This window comes from Perognathus longimembris, chromosome 15 (assembly GCF_023159225.1).
Source record: "Perognathus longimembris pacificus isolate PPM17 chromosome 15, ASM2315922v1, whole genome shotgun sequence".
Classification (NCBI taxonomy): domain Eukaryota; kingdom Metazoa; phylum Chordata; class Mammalia; order Rodentia; family Heteromyidae; genus Perognathus; species Perognathus longimembris.
The window spans coordinates 13,063,664-13,079,951 of record NC_063175.1 but is presented as its reverse complement, the minus strand read 5'-3'; the positions used below and the strand labels follow the sequence as shown (position 1 = coordinate 13,079,951).

Here is a 16,288-nt window from a genome sequence, read left to right as displayed (position 1 = left end):
ACAAAATATGAATTAAAATTCCCCTTATTTGTGAGCTTATTTTCAAACAGCTGCTTCAGAATTTCTCTTAAAGCCGGGCTCCTGTGGCTCAGGCCTGTCATCCTAGCTGCTCAGGAGGTTGAGATCTGGGAATCTTAGTTAGAAGCCAGCCCATCCAAGAAAGTCTATGAGACGCTTTGTCTTCAATAAACTACAAAAAAAAAAAAAAAAAGCCAGAAGTGGAGCTGTGGCTTAAGTGGCAGAGCTCTAGCATTGAGCAAAAGAAGGTCAAGGACAGTGCCCAGGCTCTGAGTTCAAGCCCCTAGACTGGCAAATAAGTAAATAGAATTGCTCTTAATTTTATATAGAGAAAGCCTTTTTAATCCAATGTATGCCAATCAAGTGATAATATAAATGTGGTATGGCAGTGGATACAGGGAGTTTATATTTAGATTTCATTTTATACATGTGAGGTTTAATGATGGATATAAATAAAGTTCTTTTAAGCTTAATACAGTGGTGCATAAAAATAGCAGTCACGGTGTTCTGCTTTACTTGCTTTTTTTTTTTTTTGCCAGTCTTGGGGCTTGAACTCAGGGCCTGAGCACTGTCCCTGGCTTCTTTTTGCTCAAGGCTAGCACTCTACCACTTGAGCCACAGCGCCACTTCTGGCCTTTTCTATATATGTGGTGCTGAGGAATTGAACACAGGGCTTCATGTATACAAGGCGAGCACTCTACCACTAGGCCATATTCCCAGCCCTGCTTTACTTTCTTCATGCCACATTTAAAAGATGTCTTAGTCTATTGAGTTTAGTCTTCTTTTTTTTTTTTTTTTTTTTTTTTTTTGGCCAGTCCTGGGCCTTGGACTCAGGGCCTGAGCACTGTCCCTGGCTTCTTCCCGCTCAAGGCTAGCACTCTGCCACTTGAGCCACAGCGCCGCTTCTGGCCGTTTTCTGTATATGTGGTGCTGGGGAATCGAACCTAGGGCCTCGTGTATCCAAGGCAGGCACTCTTGCCACTAGGCTATATCCCCAGCCCGAGTTTAGTCTTCTTATCCTCCAACACCTCTTCTTGAATTTATGATTCATGAGAACAGATTTGAGTGCTTTGTTCTCTTCATCCCACAGTCATGTTTAAAACATAGCAAGTATTCGGACATTTGCTGAATGAGGAGTGGAAAGATTTTGTTTTCTACCTTAAAACTGGACCACATATTAGGAGGCCAATGGCTCTATTAAATGAATATATTCCATAGTTTGCAGAAATTACCACGCATTTCAAGTGGCTAGTTTTTGTAGCACAGTATTTGCTTTATAGAATACTTGCTAAGATTGAAGTATATTGCTTCCAACTATACCCTACATTTTTATTTGATCTAGGCATATTATAGTAATTTGGTGGTATTTCAAGAGTTCAAAAATCATTAACCGCTATCTCTAGTTGTTACATTTTCAGGATGGTGGAAAGATCCTTTGTTTTTACTTCACATAATCCAGCATATTTAACCATAAACAGACTGCAAGACACTCTTTTCTGGGACTAAAATATACTTACTGCAGGATCCATTCACATAGGTGGTAAAGAATATGGTGGTTCCTGATCCCCTAGGAATAGGCAAAGACAGGGAAAATAAATGATTTAAGACTGCTAAGAGACTGAGTCAACCTTAGTGACAAAGTCCATGGACAATATAACAAGCCTTATTCACAAGTACCAGCTCCTCCTCAGGGGCTGGGCATCCTCTGCTCCACAGTCCACAGCTGAGCTTCCCACAGCCTGGATCCATCTTTGACAGTCTACTACTCCATTACGGGAGTCTTCCAGCCTGGTCAGATGGATTCACATAGACTCTCCAATCGGCCTCTTACATTATACTGCCCACTGTCCCCAAATGCTTTCTTCTCCTGTAAACAAATGCATGCCCTCACAATCTTTCAGCTATAGCTTAACATCTAGCCCTTCTGTGAAGCTTTTCTTACCACTCTCACAGTTTACAAGTTCTAAACTTCTCTAACAGCAAGTTGTCAACGAGAGGTGAATTAGCCTCCAAGGGGACACTTGGCAATGCCTAGAAACATTTTTGATTGTCATAACTAGGGCAGGAGTGAGGGTGGGGCAGGCAGGCATTTAGTAAGTACAAGCCAGGGATGTTGCTAAACAGCTCACAATATATAGAACAGAACATCTCCCTCTATGATAAATTATCTGGCCCAGTCTATCATTAGTGATGAGGTTGAGAATCCCTATTCTGGAATACTGTGCCATTCTATGCAAGCCACTTGCCATTCATCAGTCTCCTGTTCTTATCTCTACCACACTAATTGATTTCTTCAGGTCACTTAATAAGTTTTATGCTTGGCAGTTGCCCTCACAATCTAGTTTAGTGCTTTGAATGAGCTAAATAATTTAGATCTGTCATCTCAAATAGACAACTAGGCCAGAGGTTGAATTATTTAAAACATAGGCTGGCAAGAGAGTTTACAGGGAACTAAATTCAGACCCTGATAAACTTATAGGTTACTGCCTGCATAAGGCAGTGCATTTGAGACTGTTTTTTTCAAAACTTTTGTTGTGAAGTCCTAGAAATCAAAGATCTAAAATGTAAGTAAGCAGTAAGTAGCCTAGCTATCTTATATTCACAGCTGAGCAAAGTAATTTTATTAATTAAAAATCATAAGACATAAAATGCCACTTAAATAACTTTTTCAATGTAAAGATGAAGTTTTAGTTGGGGGTTGAGTGGGTTTTCATGATCAAAATTAGCATAGTCTTACTTAACCATATCTTACATATTTTAGGTCCATCAGGAGTGAAACAATTTGTTAACCTAGTTACCTTAACAATTACTTCCTTCTGGATAAGACCTTATTTGATACAGACACAGCTATTAAAATTCATAAAGTGAAAGCAGATGTGGCACATGTACTATAATGGTGCTATAAAAATCTCATTTGTGGGCTGGGGATATAGCCTAGCGGCAAGAGTGCCTGCCTCGGATACACGAGGCCCTAGGTTCGATTCCCCAGCACCACATATACAGAAAACGGCCAGAAGCGGCACTGTGGCTCAAGTGGCGGAGTGCTAGCCTTGAGCGGGAAGAAGCCAGGGACAGTGCTCAGGCCCTGCGTTCAAGGCCCAGGACTGGCCAAAAAAAAAAAAAAAAAAAAATCTCATTTGTAGTGAGCATTTCTGGAAAATGCCCACCTTATTTAAATAATAAAGGTCTAATATTTAAATGTCTAAAATTTTAATTAATTTTCACAGCCAAGTTCAAAGTATTATTTTCCTGATTTCCTAAACAGAGTACTTAAAACTCTTTCTTGGGATTATGGGTCATCAATGATAAACCATTCGAAGTTACTGGAGTATTTTTCCTTTCTTGATCTAGTACTAAATAATTCCGAACTGTTACACTGAGTTTTATCTGCTCTCTTATGGGTTTTCTGTTTCCTTCCAGCTCTCAAGCTCTAATTCTATGTTGTCATGTGCTTGTTGCTAGTCAGCCACATAGCTCATTCTGGCAGTAATCCGCTATTAACTGGGACACTGGATTAACTTGTTGGAATTAGTCAAAAGAAAAGAAAAAAAGAGACTCTGAACAAAGGTCTAAGCCTAAACAGAATTTTGGAGATATAAAGGCTATTAATTCAATGCTTATTCAACCATCCCTCCTCCAAATAAATCTCTTGCAAAGTTAAAACTGAAGCCTAGATCGGCTAAACCACTGACTAGTACCAGAGCCAAGTTAGAGCAAAGATTATTTGACTCCTAAGTAAGAACTCTACTACATCATCCTTAAATAGGCACCTGGGGGGGCAAGGCATCCTGCCAAGAGAACTGAGTAGGTTTTGGTACACAGACACTGGAACTGGGCAGTCTGGAAACTATTGCAGCTTCTTCCTGAGTTGATGCCGTGTTCTACATAACTGAAATGGATTGCTAGAGACAAAGGAGTATAAATCTTTATGCATCAAAGTATTAAAATCCCCAAATTAAAGTTTCACTCTGCTATGCTCCAATAGATGTTACCAATTATGAAGACTAAATCTTTTGCAGCTACTGAGTCACACACTCTGTTCATATTTGAACATTCAGTGAGGATAAATCTTTCTTCCCCAGGCACAATGCGAGGCTGCTCTGGAGCAAGCTCTGTGTCATAGCCCTCTCTTGAATCCCTCATGGTACACTAAAGAGTATCTGACATACAGTAAGTGCTCCACATTTATTCATGTGACTTATGGTAGTACTAAAGGTTTAGGGCTCTGCACAGATGGAGTTTTGTTACTCACCATTTGGCCAAACACACTGCTTTGTGGATTTCTTCCCAGTTTCCTCCAAAATTCTTGGACACCCACAGTCCATTCTAAAAGAGTATAAATGACTTATCAACATTTCAGCTTCATCCTGTGCAGCTGCTTGTATGACCTTTAATAATGCATATTCAATCATTCTGGTTCCTCTAGAGTTGCCTATACTGCACACAGGACACGCACACATGTGTACACACACACATAAACACATGCACATGTGTGCGCTTCTTCAGAGTCTTGAAAATTGGAAATAACAAATGCATTTAAAGTTCCCACTATGTGCCAGACACTGTACCAGATGTTGCACTGGGGATAAAAAGAGAAGACATAAAAAGAGAAGACTCCCTCTTCTCAAGAAGTTCAAGGGGCATAGATAAGAAGAGAGCTCAATACTACATGGCGTTGTGGACCCAGTTTAGTATACAAGTGGGGAGAGAGGCATACTGCATAGTGACCATTTCCTGAAGAAGGCAGCTGCACTGACTGAAATGATGAGCCTTACAACAACAACAAAAAAGGCAAGCAGGGAGATGAGGTGCTATTGTGCCAAACTGGGACTGGCGAAGGCAGGGAAGGAGGGATAAAACTTCTGCAGTGCATGCAGAAAACAAAAAGTCGCCCAGGCACCAATGGCCCACGCCTATAATCCTAGCTACTCAGGAGGCTAAGATCTGAGGATCACGGTTCAAAGCCAGCCTGAGCAGAAAGGTCTGTGAGATTCTTATCACCAGTGAATTACCAGAAAACCAAAAGTGGAACAGTTGCTCAAGTGGTAGAGCACTTGCTTTAAGCATAAAAGCTCAGGGGCAGCACCCAGGTCCTGAGTTCAAGCCCCAGGACTGGCACAAATGCACAAACACACACACACACACACACACACACACACACACACACACACAAGTGAAAAGCCAATGTCATTAACATAGTGTAAGTTCTATGATGAGGAAATGTGGAGCTAAAAATCAGGAGAAAGGAGAGGGCCAGCTCAGGACCTTCCTAGTCCAGGAAGAGGAATCTGGCTTCTATTGTTCATAAGGAGCTCTCAAGAAGAAGATCCTCTAAGTAGGGGAATGGCAATGAGTTTTTTGATGGCACATTTGAATGAGGATGGGAGAAAGATGGATTTTATAGAGAAATAGGACATGGAATGAATAAATACTGCATTAGTTCAGTAAGAGTTAATGAAGTCTTGAGACATGGCCTTAAAGAATAGAATTAGCAAGATTTTTTTTTTTTTTATTTCGTCATGGGCCTCAGGCCCTGGGTGTTGTCCCTGAGCTTTTTCGCTCAAGGCCAAGGCTAGCACTCAACCACTTGAGTCACAGTACCACTTCCGGTTTTCTGGTGGTTATTTGGAGATAAGAATCTTAAAAACTTTCTTGCCAGGGCTAGCTTTGAACCTCAATTCTCAGGTCTCAGCCTCTGAAGTAGCTAGGATTATAGGTCCCACTAGCAAGATTGTTTTTTTTTTTTTTGAAGCTAGAATAGAACTGGATGACTTTTGCTACAGGGTAGGATGTATATGTGTGTGTTAAAGTCAATCACTCTGGGTTCAGGTTGAGGTATGGTATCATTAATTGGCATAGTATTAAGGGAGGAAGAATATGTCTAAGAGAAGAGAAAGAAAGTTCAGTTTGGGACTGAGTTTGCAGGAAGTATGTGGGACTCTGATGCTCTATGGGAAAGCCAGGCTAGAAATAAAGGACTTGAGAATCTTATACATTGTAAGCGGTAGTTAAATGGTAAGAGTAGAAGAGAATGCTCTGGATGAAATGAACAACAGGTATTTAAGGGTAAACTGAAAGGAGTTTAAGAGAGAGGGCAAAAAAGGAAAGACTAGAAAGGCAAAATAAACAAAGTGAATGATGTTAATTAGAGCTAAGCAAGTGGAGTTCCCCAAAGGAGGGATTAGCAGTTGAGACTAAATGACCTGTACACTGGCAGTACAAGCTTACTGAGCTCAGCTTCTGTGGAGGTAGGACAGACATCCTGGTACAGCTGAAATTCAATGGGGCTGATCTAGGCTGAATTAATATTTAGTGTTCCCCACCGATGGGAATCTGCAATTCCAAAAATGTGAAAGTCCTCTCGCCTATCCTCTCCCCTCTCCCCGCACTCTCCCCTCAGGTAACAAGAGCTTGAATTCCTCAAAGCAGGCCACACCTGGCTGAATCTGGACCTGCTCAGTGGGTTTGTACAACAGGCTTCCGGAAACAGGCCTGCATAAATTATTTCAGGCCCAAAACACAAACTCACAAAACATTTAGTATCTTCCAGCCACCTTCGCCCAGGACTCTACTTAAGTCCCTTCACCCCAGCCCCCACTATGCCAGGCCGGGTCACCATGGTGTCCCTCTTCAATTCTCCATTAAAGTCAATCTGGTCTGTTGAAGTCATTTTCAGCTCTCTATTCTAATGCCCCTGTGACTCAGCTTTCAAACACCCACTCTTCTCCACCATTTGCCTTCAAATTGCCCTCCTTTAATAACAATTACTTTCCAGCATTTCTAACTTATCAGGTAGAAAAACAGATACTACTAGCCCTTCCTGAGGAAAGTCATGTTTAAATATCCTTAAGATACTTGGCAATGGGGCGATCTATGATTCCGTCTATCCCTTCAGAGCTCTCCTAGCTTCCTTACAGGGTCCTTGGACGTGCTTGGAGGCGCTTTTCTCTGAAGAACTGAAGCACCTACCCCCAAGCAAGCTAATTTCTTTCCTCCGGCCTCCACTGAATAAGCAGAAATCAGATTTTCCTGGAGTAGCCCAGTGTCTCCTCCCAAACATCTTCTCACTAAAGGTTCAACACTCAGACTGCTCTTCCTCTGCCCTTTTCCCTTTCCATCTTAACCCAGCTCCTCACTGGGCACTGGTGGCTCTCGCCTGTAATCCTAGCTACTCAGAAGACTGAGATCTGGTTCAAAGCCAGCCTGAGAAGGAAAGTCTGTGAGACTCTTATCTCCAATGAACCACCAGAAAACCAGAAGTGGTGCTGTGGCTCAAGTGGTAGAGTGCTAGCCTTGAACTGAAGAGCTCAGGGACAGTGCCCAGGCCCAGAGTTCAAGCCCCACAAATACCACCACCACCACCACCAACAACAAAAACCAGCTTCTCAAGTGTTCAGATCTCATATAAGTGCTCAGCTGAGGCTCCTCCAGGGAACTTCCTGAAGAAAGGCAAAGGGGCAAAAGGGAATGCTGGTTTCTGGGGAGAGCACAGGAATGTGGTGCACGGGAAGGGGGGATTTGAAATTGCAGATTTCAAAAGAGAAATGCTTTATATGCTGAGACAATATTCAAGTCTTTTTTAGTTTTGTTTTTGTTTCTTTGTGCCTGTACTGGGGCTTGAACATGGGACCTGGGTACTGTCCCTTCACTTTTTTGCTCAAATCTAGAACTATACTACATGAGTCACAGCTCTACTTTCAGCTTTGCTTTTTCTTGGTGATTAGTTGGAAATAAGAGTCTCAGACTTCTTTTGTCTAGGATGGCTTTGAACTATGATTCTCAGATCCCTGCCTACTGAGTAGCTAGGATTACAGGAATGAGTTACCAGTGCCCAGTAACAATATGCCAATATGCTTTGTATGTTGAGGAATTAACAACAACAATAACCACAAAGGAAAAGGCAAAATTTGGCCATAAAGAAAGAACAATGAAAATATTAGGAATTTACAATTAATACTTGTCTTTCATTACAAGAATATTTAAACTGCTTTCTAGTTCATTGCACCAATAGCATACATACCTATTCACTTAAAAAGTTATGACAACTTATATATCAAACTTACTCAGAAGAGATAGCGTACAGAAATCATATTCCTTGCCAAATAAAATAATGTAAAAAGAATATACGTCATGAGTAAAGATGCACTAAAAAAAAAGAAGTCCAGTATTAAAAACATAACCTTCTAAGAACACATTTTTTGAGAATATAAAAGTGCAAAAGGCAAGGCAAGTTCCTCTGGACTTACTTCAGTGCTGAGGGCTAAAAGGTAATCTGAATTCTGAGGGCTGTACATCATCTGAGTCAGAGGATGAAAAGGGAGATCTGTCTGCACAAAGTGCTTTGCAAAATCTGATGATCTAAAGATTCTTCCTCCACGGCTCCCTCCAGACACCTCTGCAGTCAGTATCACCTAAGCAGGAAGAGGAAAGAACAGATTCAAGGAACAACACTTTAGAAGCACAGGAAGCTCCTGCACTACACTAGACATTAGCTAAAAGCATTTTTTTAAAGGGTTGGAAGTATGGTTTAGCGGGAAAACATCTAACAAGCACGAGGCTCTGAGTACCAACACAAAAAAGGCTGGGTTCAGTGTGAGTCACTGACATGACATAGACATGAGTTGTCTATAATCCTAGATAGTTGGGAAGCTAGAGGCCAGCTTGGGCAGAAAAGTTCATGAGACCCCCTTCTCAATGAAGAGCTGGAGGAGGGGCTGGTTATAATGGAGAATGCCTCTTAGCTGCAACTGAAAGTCTCATTTAGGCAACTGGCTTCCAGGCATATACTGAGACAGGAAGCAAGACCCTATCTCAAATATTGTCAGTGAAAACCAGCTTGAGGCATGGCCCGGCAGTAAGAGTGCTTGCCTAGCAAGTACCAGGTCCTGTGTCCAAACCCCAGAATCACACACAAAAAGAATTTCACTTTCTAAAGTAAGAGGAGTTATAAAAATGAGATTAGTTGTTCCATACCATTCTTCAAGTCTTATGAAAAAAATCATAATTGAGCTACACATGAAACTTGTGATTTTAAGCCTGGTCAGTTTTGACACTGTCAGTTTCTCAAAAGACTAAAATGCTGTTGAAAACAGTACATTGTTAAACAACTACCATGTAAATATGAAGGGCTTTCAGTGCATCCTAGATAGTAATAATAAAGACAAAAAGATTCATGTTAATAAATGACACTCTTTGATTATCAAAATTAACACTTATTTTGTTTCCTTTGGGCCAGACCAGGCCACTGTCCCTGGGCTTTTTTTGCTCAAGGCTAGCATTCTGCCTCTTGAGCCACAGCTCTATGTTTAGCCTTTTGGAGGTTAATTGGATATAAGAGGCCACAGACTTTCTTGCCTGGACTGGCTTTGAACTGCCATCCTCATCTCTCAGCCTCCCGAGTTGAAACATTAAAGGTGTGAGCCACCAGTGCCTGGCTTATGCTTAATTTTTGAACACAGACATACTAAATTAAATATTACTATATCATTCTAAGACTAGCCTATGATAATCCTGCGTGTGGCACCAAGCCCGAGCATCATATATGCAAGAACAAACCTCACCTTTCCAGAATTCTCAGGACCAATAGCCATACCAAATTCAGTCCGAATGAAGGTGTTATTGATGAGATTTGTAATATCTTTGAAGTTCTTTCCATAATCCTCACTGAAAGAAAATAAAAGCAAATTTAGAGTGTGACAGTTGTAGATATTGTCAGCTTTGATTTCTCCTTTCTACGACTTTTTATAGTTTGATGGGTCTCAGAGAAATCTCCCTGGAAAATTTCCTTCCCCACTCTAGTGATGACTTCTGGAACAGGAGAATGACCTAGGGTGAGCCAAAGAGACTGTAATAGGGAGGTCAGATCTGGCCAGTGCCATCAACTGTGGAGAGACTTCAGGTTGACTCCAGCTCAGATAAGAGCAGAAGCCAACTCCATCTCCACTAAGCCCTCCCCCACTCTATCCAGGGAAGCTCCCCTTTATTATGATAAGTTATGTAAATTGACCACCTGAGGCCTGGGAGCTTCAAGAGAACCTGTGCCCTCCTAAGAGTAGGGTATCCACCTGCATCAAGTGAGCCCCGCCAAATCCATTCGCCAATTCTAACTAGAATGATAGGTTGGTTCAAACAGATACTATGAGACAGACTGTAACTCTATTGGCCACCTGCGTGTGGCCTAGCAAGCTCTGTAAGTGTTGTATCCTCATTGGCCACCTGCATGTGGCAAGTTTGTCTGTGATGTTTGCCTTGTAACCAGGCTGGAAGGCCACACGTACAGGTGGTTCCAGCTCCTGAGTCTGGGCCCTGATTCTGCACACATGGTTGGCAGTTTCAGCTTCTGAGTCTGGGCTGCGATCGAGGCCGGTTGGTGCACTTTTTGTTCACTTTTTACTTCCCCAATAAATCTGTCTTTTTGTCATCTTGTAGCTGAAGATGGTGTGGTGGACTCTTGGGGGAACCAGGAATCCCCTCCCTTGGGGGGAGGACCCTGTTTCATGGTAGCAAACTCGCACTCTACTTCAGAGACAAAAGGGAAAAGCTTGGGGCCTTTAGGAAACACATTTCCTCCCAAGATAGACACTTGATAAGATAGTCTGTCATCTTTTAGCCCAGTGGTTCTCAACAAGGGTGTTTCTGTACCCTACTCCCTACCACCACACTTGAGCTATCTGGAGACATTTTAATGATAAGTCCGTTCAGGTGCCACTGGCATCTGTAGACACAGAGGGCAGTCCCCCAACCTCAAACGTCACCAACACCAGGGCTGAGAAACCCATCAATGGAGTATGTGACCATAAAGCAAAAATTGCTAATCATTTTGTCACAAAGTAAGCATAATTGAGGAATTACTGGAATTCCAGAAAAGCAGGGCCTAGGATACTAGGTTAAACTGATTCTGAAACCTGCCCTTCCTCTATTTAGTGAGTCGATAATTCCTTTATTAGTCAAGCTAGGATGACTTGGAACATATGCTAGGTGTAATCAAAGGCTCCTAACTAGTCCATTAACCCACAGAGATTATGGGGAAGTTGCAAGTTAATTAGTGGGGTCTTGAAATTTTTACTGCTAGAAGTTCCTATCACTAGGCACAAGTTTCTAATGAGTGTACCACGGAGAAGAGCTATGAAAACCAAACAATGAGCCTCAACTCTTGACTTCTCCCATAAGTTTATTCTACAATACCTTTGAGAAGTATTTGAATCCATGTTTAGATTTTTTTTGTGTGTGCCAGTCCTGAGGCTTGAACTCAGGGCCTGGGCACTGTCCCTGAGCTTGTTTTGCTCAAGGCCAGCACTCTACCACTTTGAGCCACAGTGCCACTACCAGCTTCTGTGTATGTGGTACTGAGGAATCGAACCCAGGGCTTCAAGTATGCTAGGCAAACACCCTACCACTAGGCCACCTCTTCAGCCCATTTTTAGATTTTGAGACTAGCAAACTAACTATTAAGAGGTGTTTTAACCCAGACAGTTTTAATGCTATAGGTAGCACTCTTCAAACACAATAAAGAAAGCCAAATCTTAGTATTTGTTACAGCTCAGTATCTATCCGTGAAGATGAATATGTTAGTGTTTCCCCCAACTCAGGTCCTCAGCCCCTCCCACTGGCCCCCAGCTCTACCCATACCTGAACTCCCTGCCCTAGAGCTGTAACGGGCCACTCCCACTCACCATTCAGACCTACCTACTTCCCCTCTAGCTCCAGAGCTATATAAGCCACCACCTGGATTAAGGTGCTGGAGCCTATTGCTCCCACTCCCTTGGGAGATTTGGCCCCACTAAAAGGCCTCCTTATAAACCTCCTTCTCCAGTCCACATGGTCCCCTGGGATGGCTGGGATAGATTCTTTCATTGATGCTGAGACCCAGGATAGGTTCCCCGGTGGGTTTGCTTCCCCATTTTGAGGGTTCCAAGCTGCCCCTGGGACCTACTCTGCAGTCCTAATCCCACCCAGAGGACCACTGTGGTAACTTTCTCCTGACTGAGCGCTGTACTTCCATCCACCACAACGACGGATTTGAACCTCCAACCACGGTGAGTAACCATTGCAGTTAGCCAGGGGCTCGGATCTGATTTTCCATAAGGCCACTGGGCGGCAAGAGCCCGTAGGCCACCAGGCTAGGTCAAGGGAATCAGCAACTGCGGGTGACTACTCCATTTGCTGTTTTCTCTCTCAGAGCCGACTCCATTTCAGAGTCAGCTGAACGGAGCCCCACTGGGATGCTGGTGGGTGTTAGGTGTTTAAAGTAGGTAGCCGGTAAAGGAGAATGCCACGCAGTATTCAGGCAGGAGAGAAAGTTTATTAACGAACTGCTGGCCTGTGGCCGAGATGATCCATGGCCAGAGAGAAGGGAGAGAGGGAGGGAGGGAGGGAGGGAGGGAGGGAGGGAGGGAGGGAGGGAGGGAAGGAGAGGAGAGAGGGAGAGAGGGAGAGAGGGAGAGAGGGAGTGAGGGAGAGAGAGAGAGAGAGAGAGAGATCCCCCACCCAGCCCTGCCTTATATCTAGGGCAGGGGCAAGGGGTGTGGCCAGGTGGATTAGGATGTGACCTCAGGGAAAGGGGAGGTAACTGCCTCCAGGTCTGCAGGTTACCCAGGAAACTGGGTGGAGACTTAATGAGGTGGGGGCATCTGCATGTAGCCCTCAGGGAGAGGACCTTACCAGTGGGTATCTCTTCAGCTCTGCCGGTCACTTGTCAAGGGTGGGGGGCAATCTAAAATGCTTCAGGAAAGCTGCTCAAATTTGAGCCCAATCTTAAGCCTCATGCAATCAAATTTGGCCCCAAATTTGGCCCCTTCATGGGAGACTGGACCCCTGATATTTTACAGGACTTATATAACTTCTGTGAGCACTTGGGCAGATGGAACTCTCTTTCTCTTTCTGCCTCTCTAAACTCTGCCTGCCTGCCTGTGATATAGGATAGGCAGGTACCAGCTTACAAATTTACCAATGTTTGTTTAACACCGCCTAGGAAGACACAAAGGAAAGATTTCTGTTCTTATTACTGATGTTAAGCTTGGAGATTCTGTTAAATTCTGCTAGTTGTTGGCTAAGTCCTAAGTTTTCTCTAACATTGACCATGTGGTGGAGAATAGAATTGGTTTTTTTTTTTTTTTTGGCCAGTCCTGGGCCTTGGACTCAGGGCCCGAGCACCGTCCCTGGCTTCTTCCCGCTCAAGGCTAGCACTCTGCCACTTGAGCCACAGCGCCGCTTCTGGCCGTTTTCTGTATATGTGGTGCTGGGGAATCGAACCTAGGGCCTCGTGTATCCGAGGCAGGCACTCTTGCCACTAGGCTATATCCCCAGCCCCTAGAATTGGTTTTAACAAGCGCCATTTTGGTTGGCATCAAGGTAAATTTCCAAAACTCTTGGAGGTGGAGTTTCCACCCCCGCAACCCCCAGGTAATGGGTGTAATATGGAGGTCAAATCTGGCCAACGAAAGAGTGCTGAAGCTGACTCCATCTCCACTATCTCCCCAGCCCCCTCTGCTCAGAAGCCAGGGAAGATTCCCTCTCCTTGTAAACAATAGTACCCCATGTCCCCTGAATCTGCATACCAATTCTTTTTTTTTTCAGCTAATGTTATTTAAGATTTTATTTTTATTTTTATAGTTTTTATTAATTAAACAAAATTTTTTTGACAAGGTGTTGTGCACAGGGGTACAGTTACATAGTAGGGCAGTGTGTACATTTCTTGTGATATCTTACACCCTGTTTTTCTTTCTCTTCCCTAGGTCAGGTAGACATATATATAATATACAGTGTACCAAGAACATATACAGTAGCCACGTGGCCTACGCCAAAGAAAATTCACCTAGGGCTTTAAATGTAATGTTGACAGTAGAAAATATGTCAACAATAGTCTTATAAGAACGTACATACATAGCTTTTGAGCTATTGTGATACACTGAGAGGTCTATTTTTGACCTTTATATGTTGAGTAGTTGTTTGGTTTTGGATACATAATGTAAGGTCACTGACCTACACCTGTGGGAAATACCATTTGACAAGAAGTTTTTGGTTTCGCAGACCTGGTCTCTACTGTCTCCCTCTTCCCCCTCCTTAACAGTCATATATCAAGGAGGCCATGCCCCTATGTTTTCTGTGTTCTAGGCTTGTCTCGCTCTGTGGGGCCCACTGGCCCCGCCTGTCCGCATCCCGGAGGTGTGTGGCTGTTGTGCCTCGGTTGTGAGGCCCTGAAGAGCCCCCCTGCCTCAGTCCCTGGGGGCGTGCTTGCTTGCACCGCCTCCCAGAAGACGGATCCCGGTTAGCCCCGCCTGCCTTCCGGGTCCGGAACTGGAAAGGCGGCTCTAGCTGGCCACGCCTCCCAGCCTTAAGACCATGTGCAGCAAGATGGCTGCCGGCAGTAACCTGGGGGCGGTCCTGCTAGTACTTAGGCCGCCCCTTAGGGAGGTCTCATGGCCTTCCACCCTTGACTGACAGCTCGGACCGCCAATCATCGCCCCTGGCTAGGTATGTTACACCCTCCTCTTCCTGCTGCCATTGCCCATACTTAAGATCGGGTCCGCCCCACTAAAACTGAGAGCAGTCTTGAACTTCTCCCGAGTCATCTGATTGTCCAACTTCCGGCGAAAGGTTGGGTTGGGCTGGGTGCGGGCGACTCGCGGCTCGTTACCTATTTTGGGTTCACCCTCGGCAGAGTGCGCTTCCTTGCCTCTCCCACTGGTTGGGTGAGCACCCGGGGTGCAGGGACCCCTGCATCGCTCAACATTATTTGTTCAAGTTCTGACCATTTCCCTGCGAATACCAATATTTCATCATTTCTAATCGCTATGTAATATTCCATTGTGTATAGGTAGCATATTTTTTGGATCCATTCATCTGTGGAGGGGCATCTGGGTTGTTTCCATATTTTGGCTATTGTGAATTGTGCAGCGATAAACATGGAAGTGCAGATGTCTCTTTGATATCTTGGGACCTGTTGTTTAGGATAGATGCCTAGGAGTAGTAAGGCTGGGTCATAGGGTAGGTCTATTTTGAGCTTTTTGAGGAACCTCCATACTGTTCTCCAAAGTGGTTGTACTAATTTACACTCCCACCAACAATGGAGAAGGGTTGCTCTTTCCCCGCACCCCCTCCAGCATTTGTTGTTGCTTGAGTTCAGAGTATAGGCCATTCTAACTGGAGTGAGGTGGTATCTCAGGGTTGTTTTTTATCTGCATTTCTTTTACTGCCAAGGATGTTGAACATTTCCTCATGTTTCTTTGCCATTTTTATCTCTTCTCTTGTGAAGTCATTCTTTATCTCCTTTGCCCATTTCCTAATTGGTTTACTGGGCTTGGAGGGGCTTAGTTTTTTGAGTTCTCGGTAGATGACAGATATTAGGCCTTTGTCTGTTGCTGTGCTGGTAAAGATCCTTTCCCATATGGTTGACTGTCTTTCTAGTTTGGTGGCTATGTCCTTAGCTGTGCAGAAACTTTTGAATTTGTAGTAGTCCCATTTGTCGAGTCTCTCTCGTATTTGTTGTGCCCCTGGGACTCTATTCAGGAATTTCCTTCCTGTTCCTATAAGTTCTAACGTCTTTCCTACTGTAACCTTCAGTAGTTTTAAGGATTCAGGTCTGATGTTGGAGTCCTTGATCCATTTTGAGTTGATCTTGGTGCATGGTGATATGCTTGGGTCTACTATGAGTTTTCTGAATATGGCTGCCCAGTTCTCCCAGCACCAGTAGTTGAAGAGGCTCTGTTTATTCCATTGTATGTCTTTAGCTCCTTTGTCAAATATCAGCTGACTGTAAGAGTGCGGTTTTATTTATGGATCTTCAATTCTAATCCATTGGTCTTCAGGTCTGTTTTTATACCAATACCAGGTTGTTTTTGTTATGATGGCTCTATAGTAGAGCTTCAAGTCTGGTATTGTGATACCTCCTGCATTGCTTTTTTTGCCTAGAATTGCTTTGGCTATTCTAGGTCTTTTGCTGTTCCATATGAATTTATGGGTTGCTTTCTCTATTTCAGTGAAGAATGTAGATGGGATTTTGATGGGGATTGCATTGAATTTGTATAACAATTTGGGCAATATGGCCATTTTCACTATATTGATTCTGCCTACCCATGAGCATGGGAGGTCTTTCCATCTCCTTGTGTCTTCTTTGATTTCCCTTATTAGATTTTTGTAGTTCTCATTAAATAGGTCTGTCACGTCCTTGGTTAAGTTGATCCCTAGGTACTTTATTCTTTTTTTGGCTACTGTAAAAGGAATTATTTCCATAATTTCCTTTTCTGCTTGTATATTGCTGGTGTACAGAAAA

At 43.5% G+C, this 16,288-nt stretch overlaps 1 protein-coding gene across 4 annotated transcripts in view; it reads right to left on the bottom strand.

The window, feature by feature from the left end:
* Window positions 1-16,288, bottom strand: part of Sort1 (sortilin 1) — a 93,227-nt gene that overhangs the window by 25,809 nt on the left and 51,130 nt on the right. For all 4 annotated transcript variants that reach the window (XM_048363065.1, XM_048363067.1, XM_048363066.1 and 1 more), the window contains exons 4-7: window positions 9,579-9,681; window positions 8,265-8,429; window positions 4,271-4,344; window positions 1,536-1,585 (exon numbers count right to left, since the gene is read on the bottom strand). In XM_048363065.1, coding sequence (XP_048219022.1) covers window positions 1,536-1,585; window positions 4,271-4,344; window positions 8,265-8,429; window positions 9,579-9,681 — 392 coding nt within the window. The remainder of the gene's footprint in view (window positions 1-1,535; window positions 1,586-4,270; window positions 4,345-8,264; window positions 8,430-9,578; window positions 9,682-16,288) is intronic.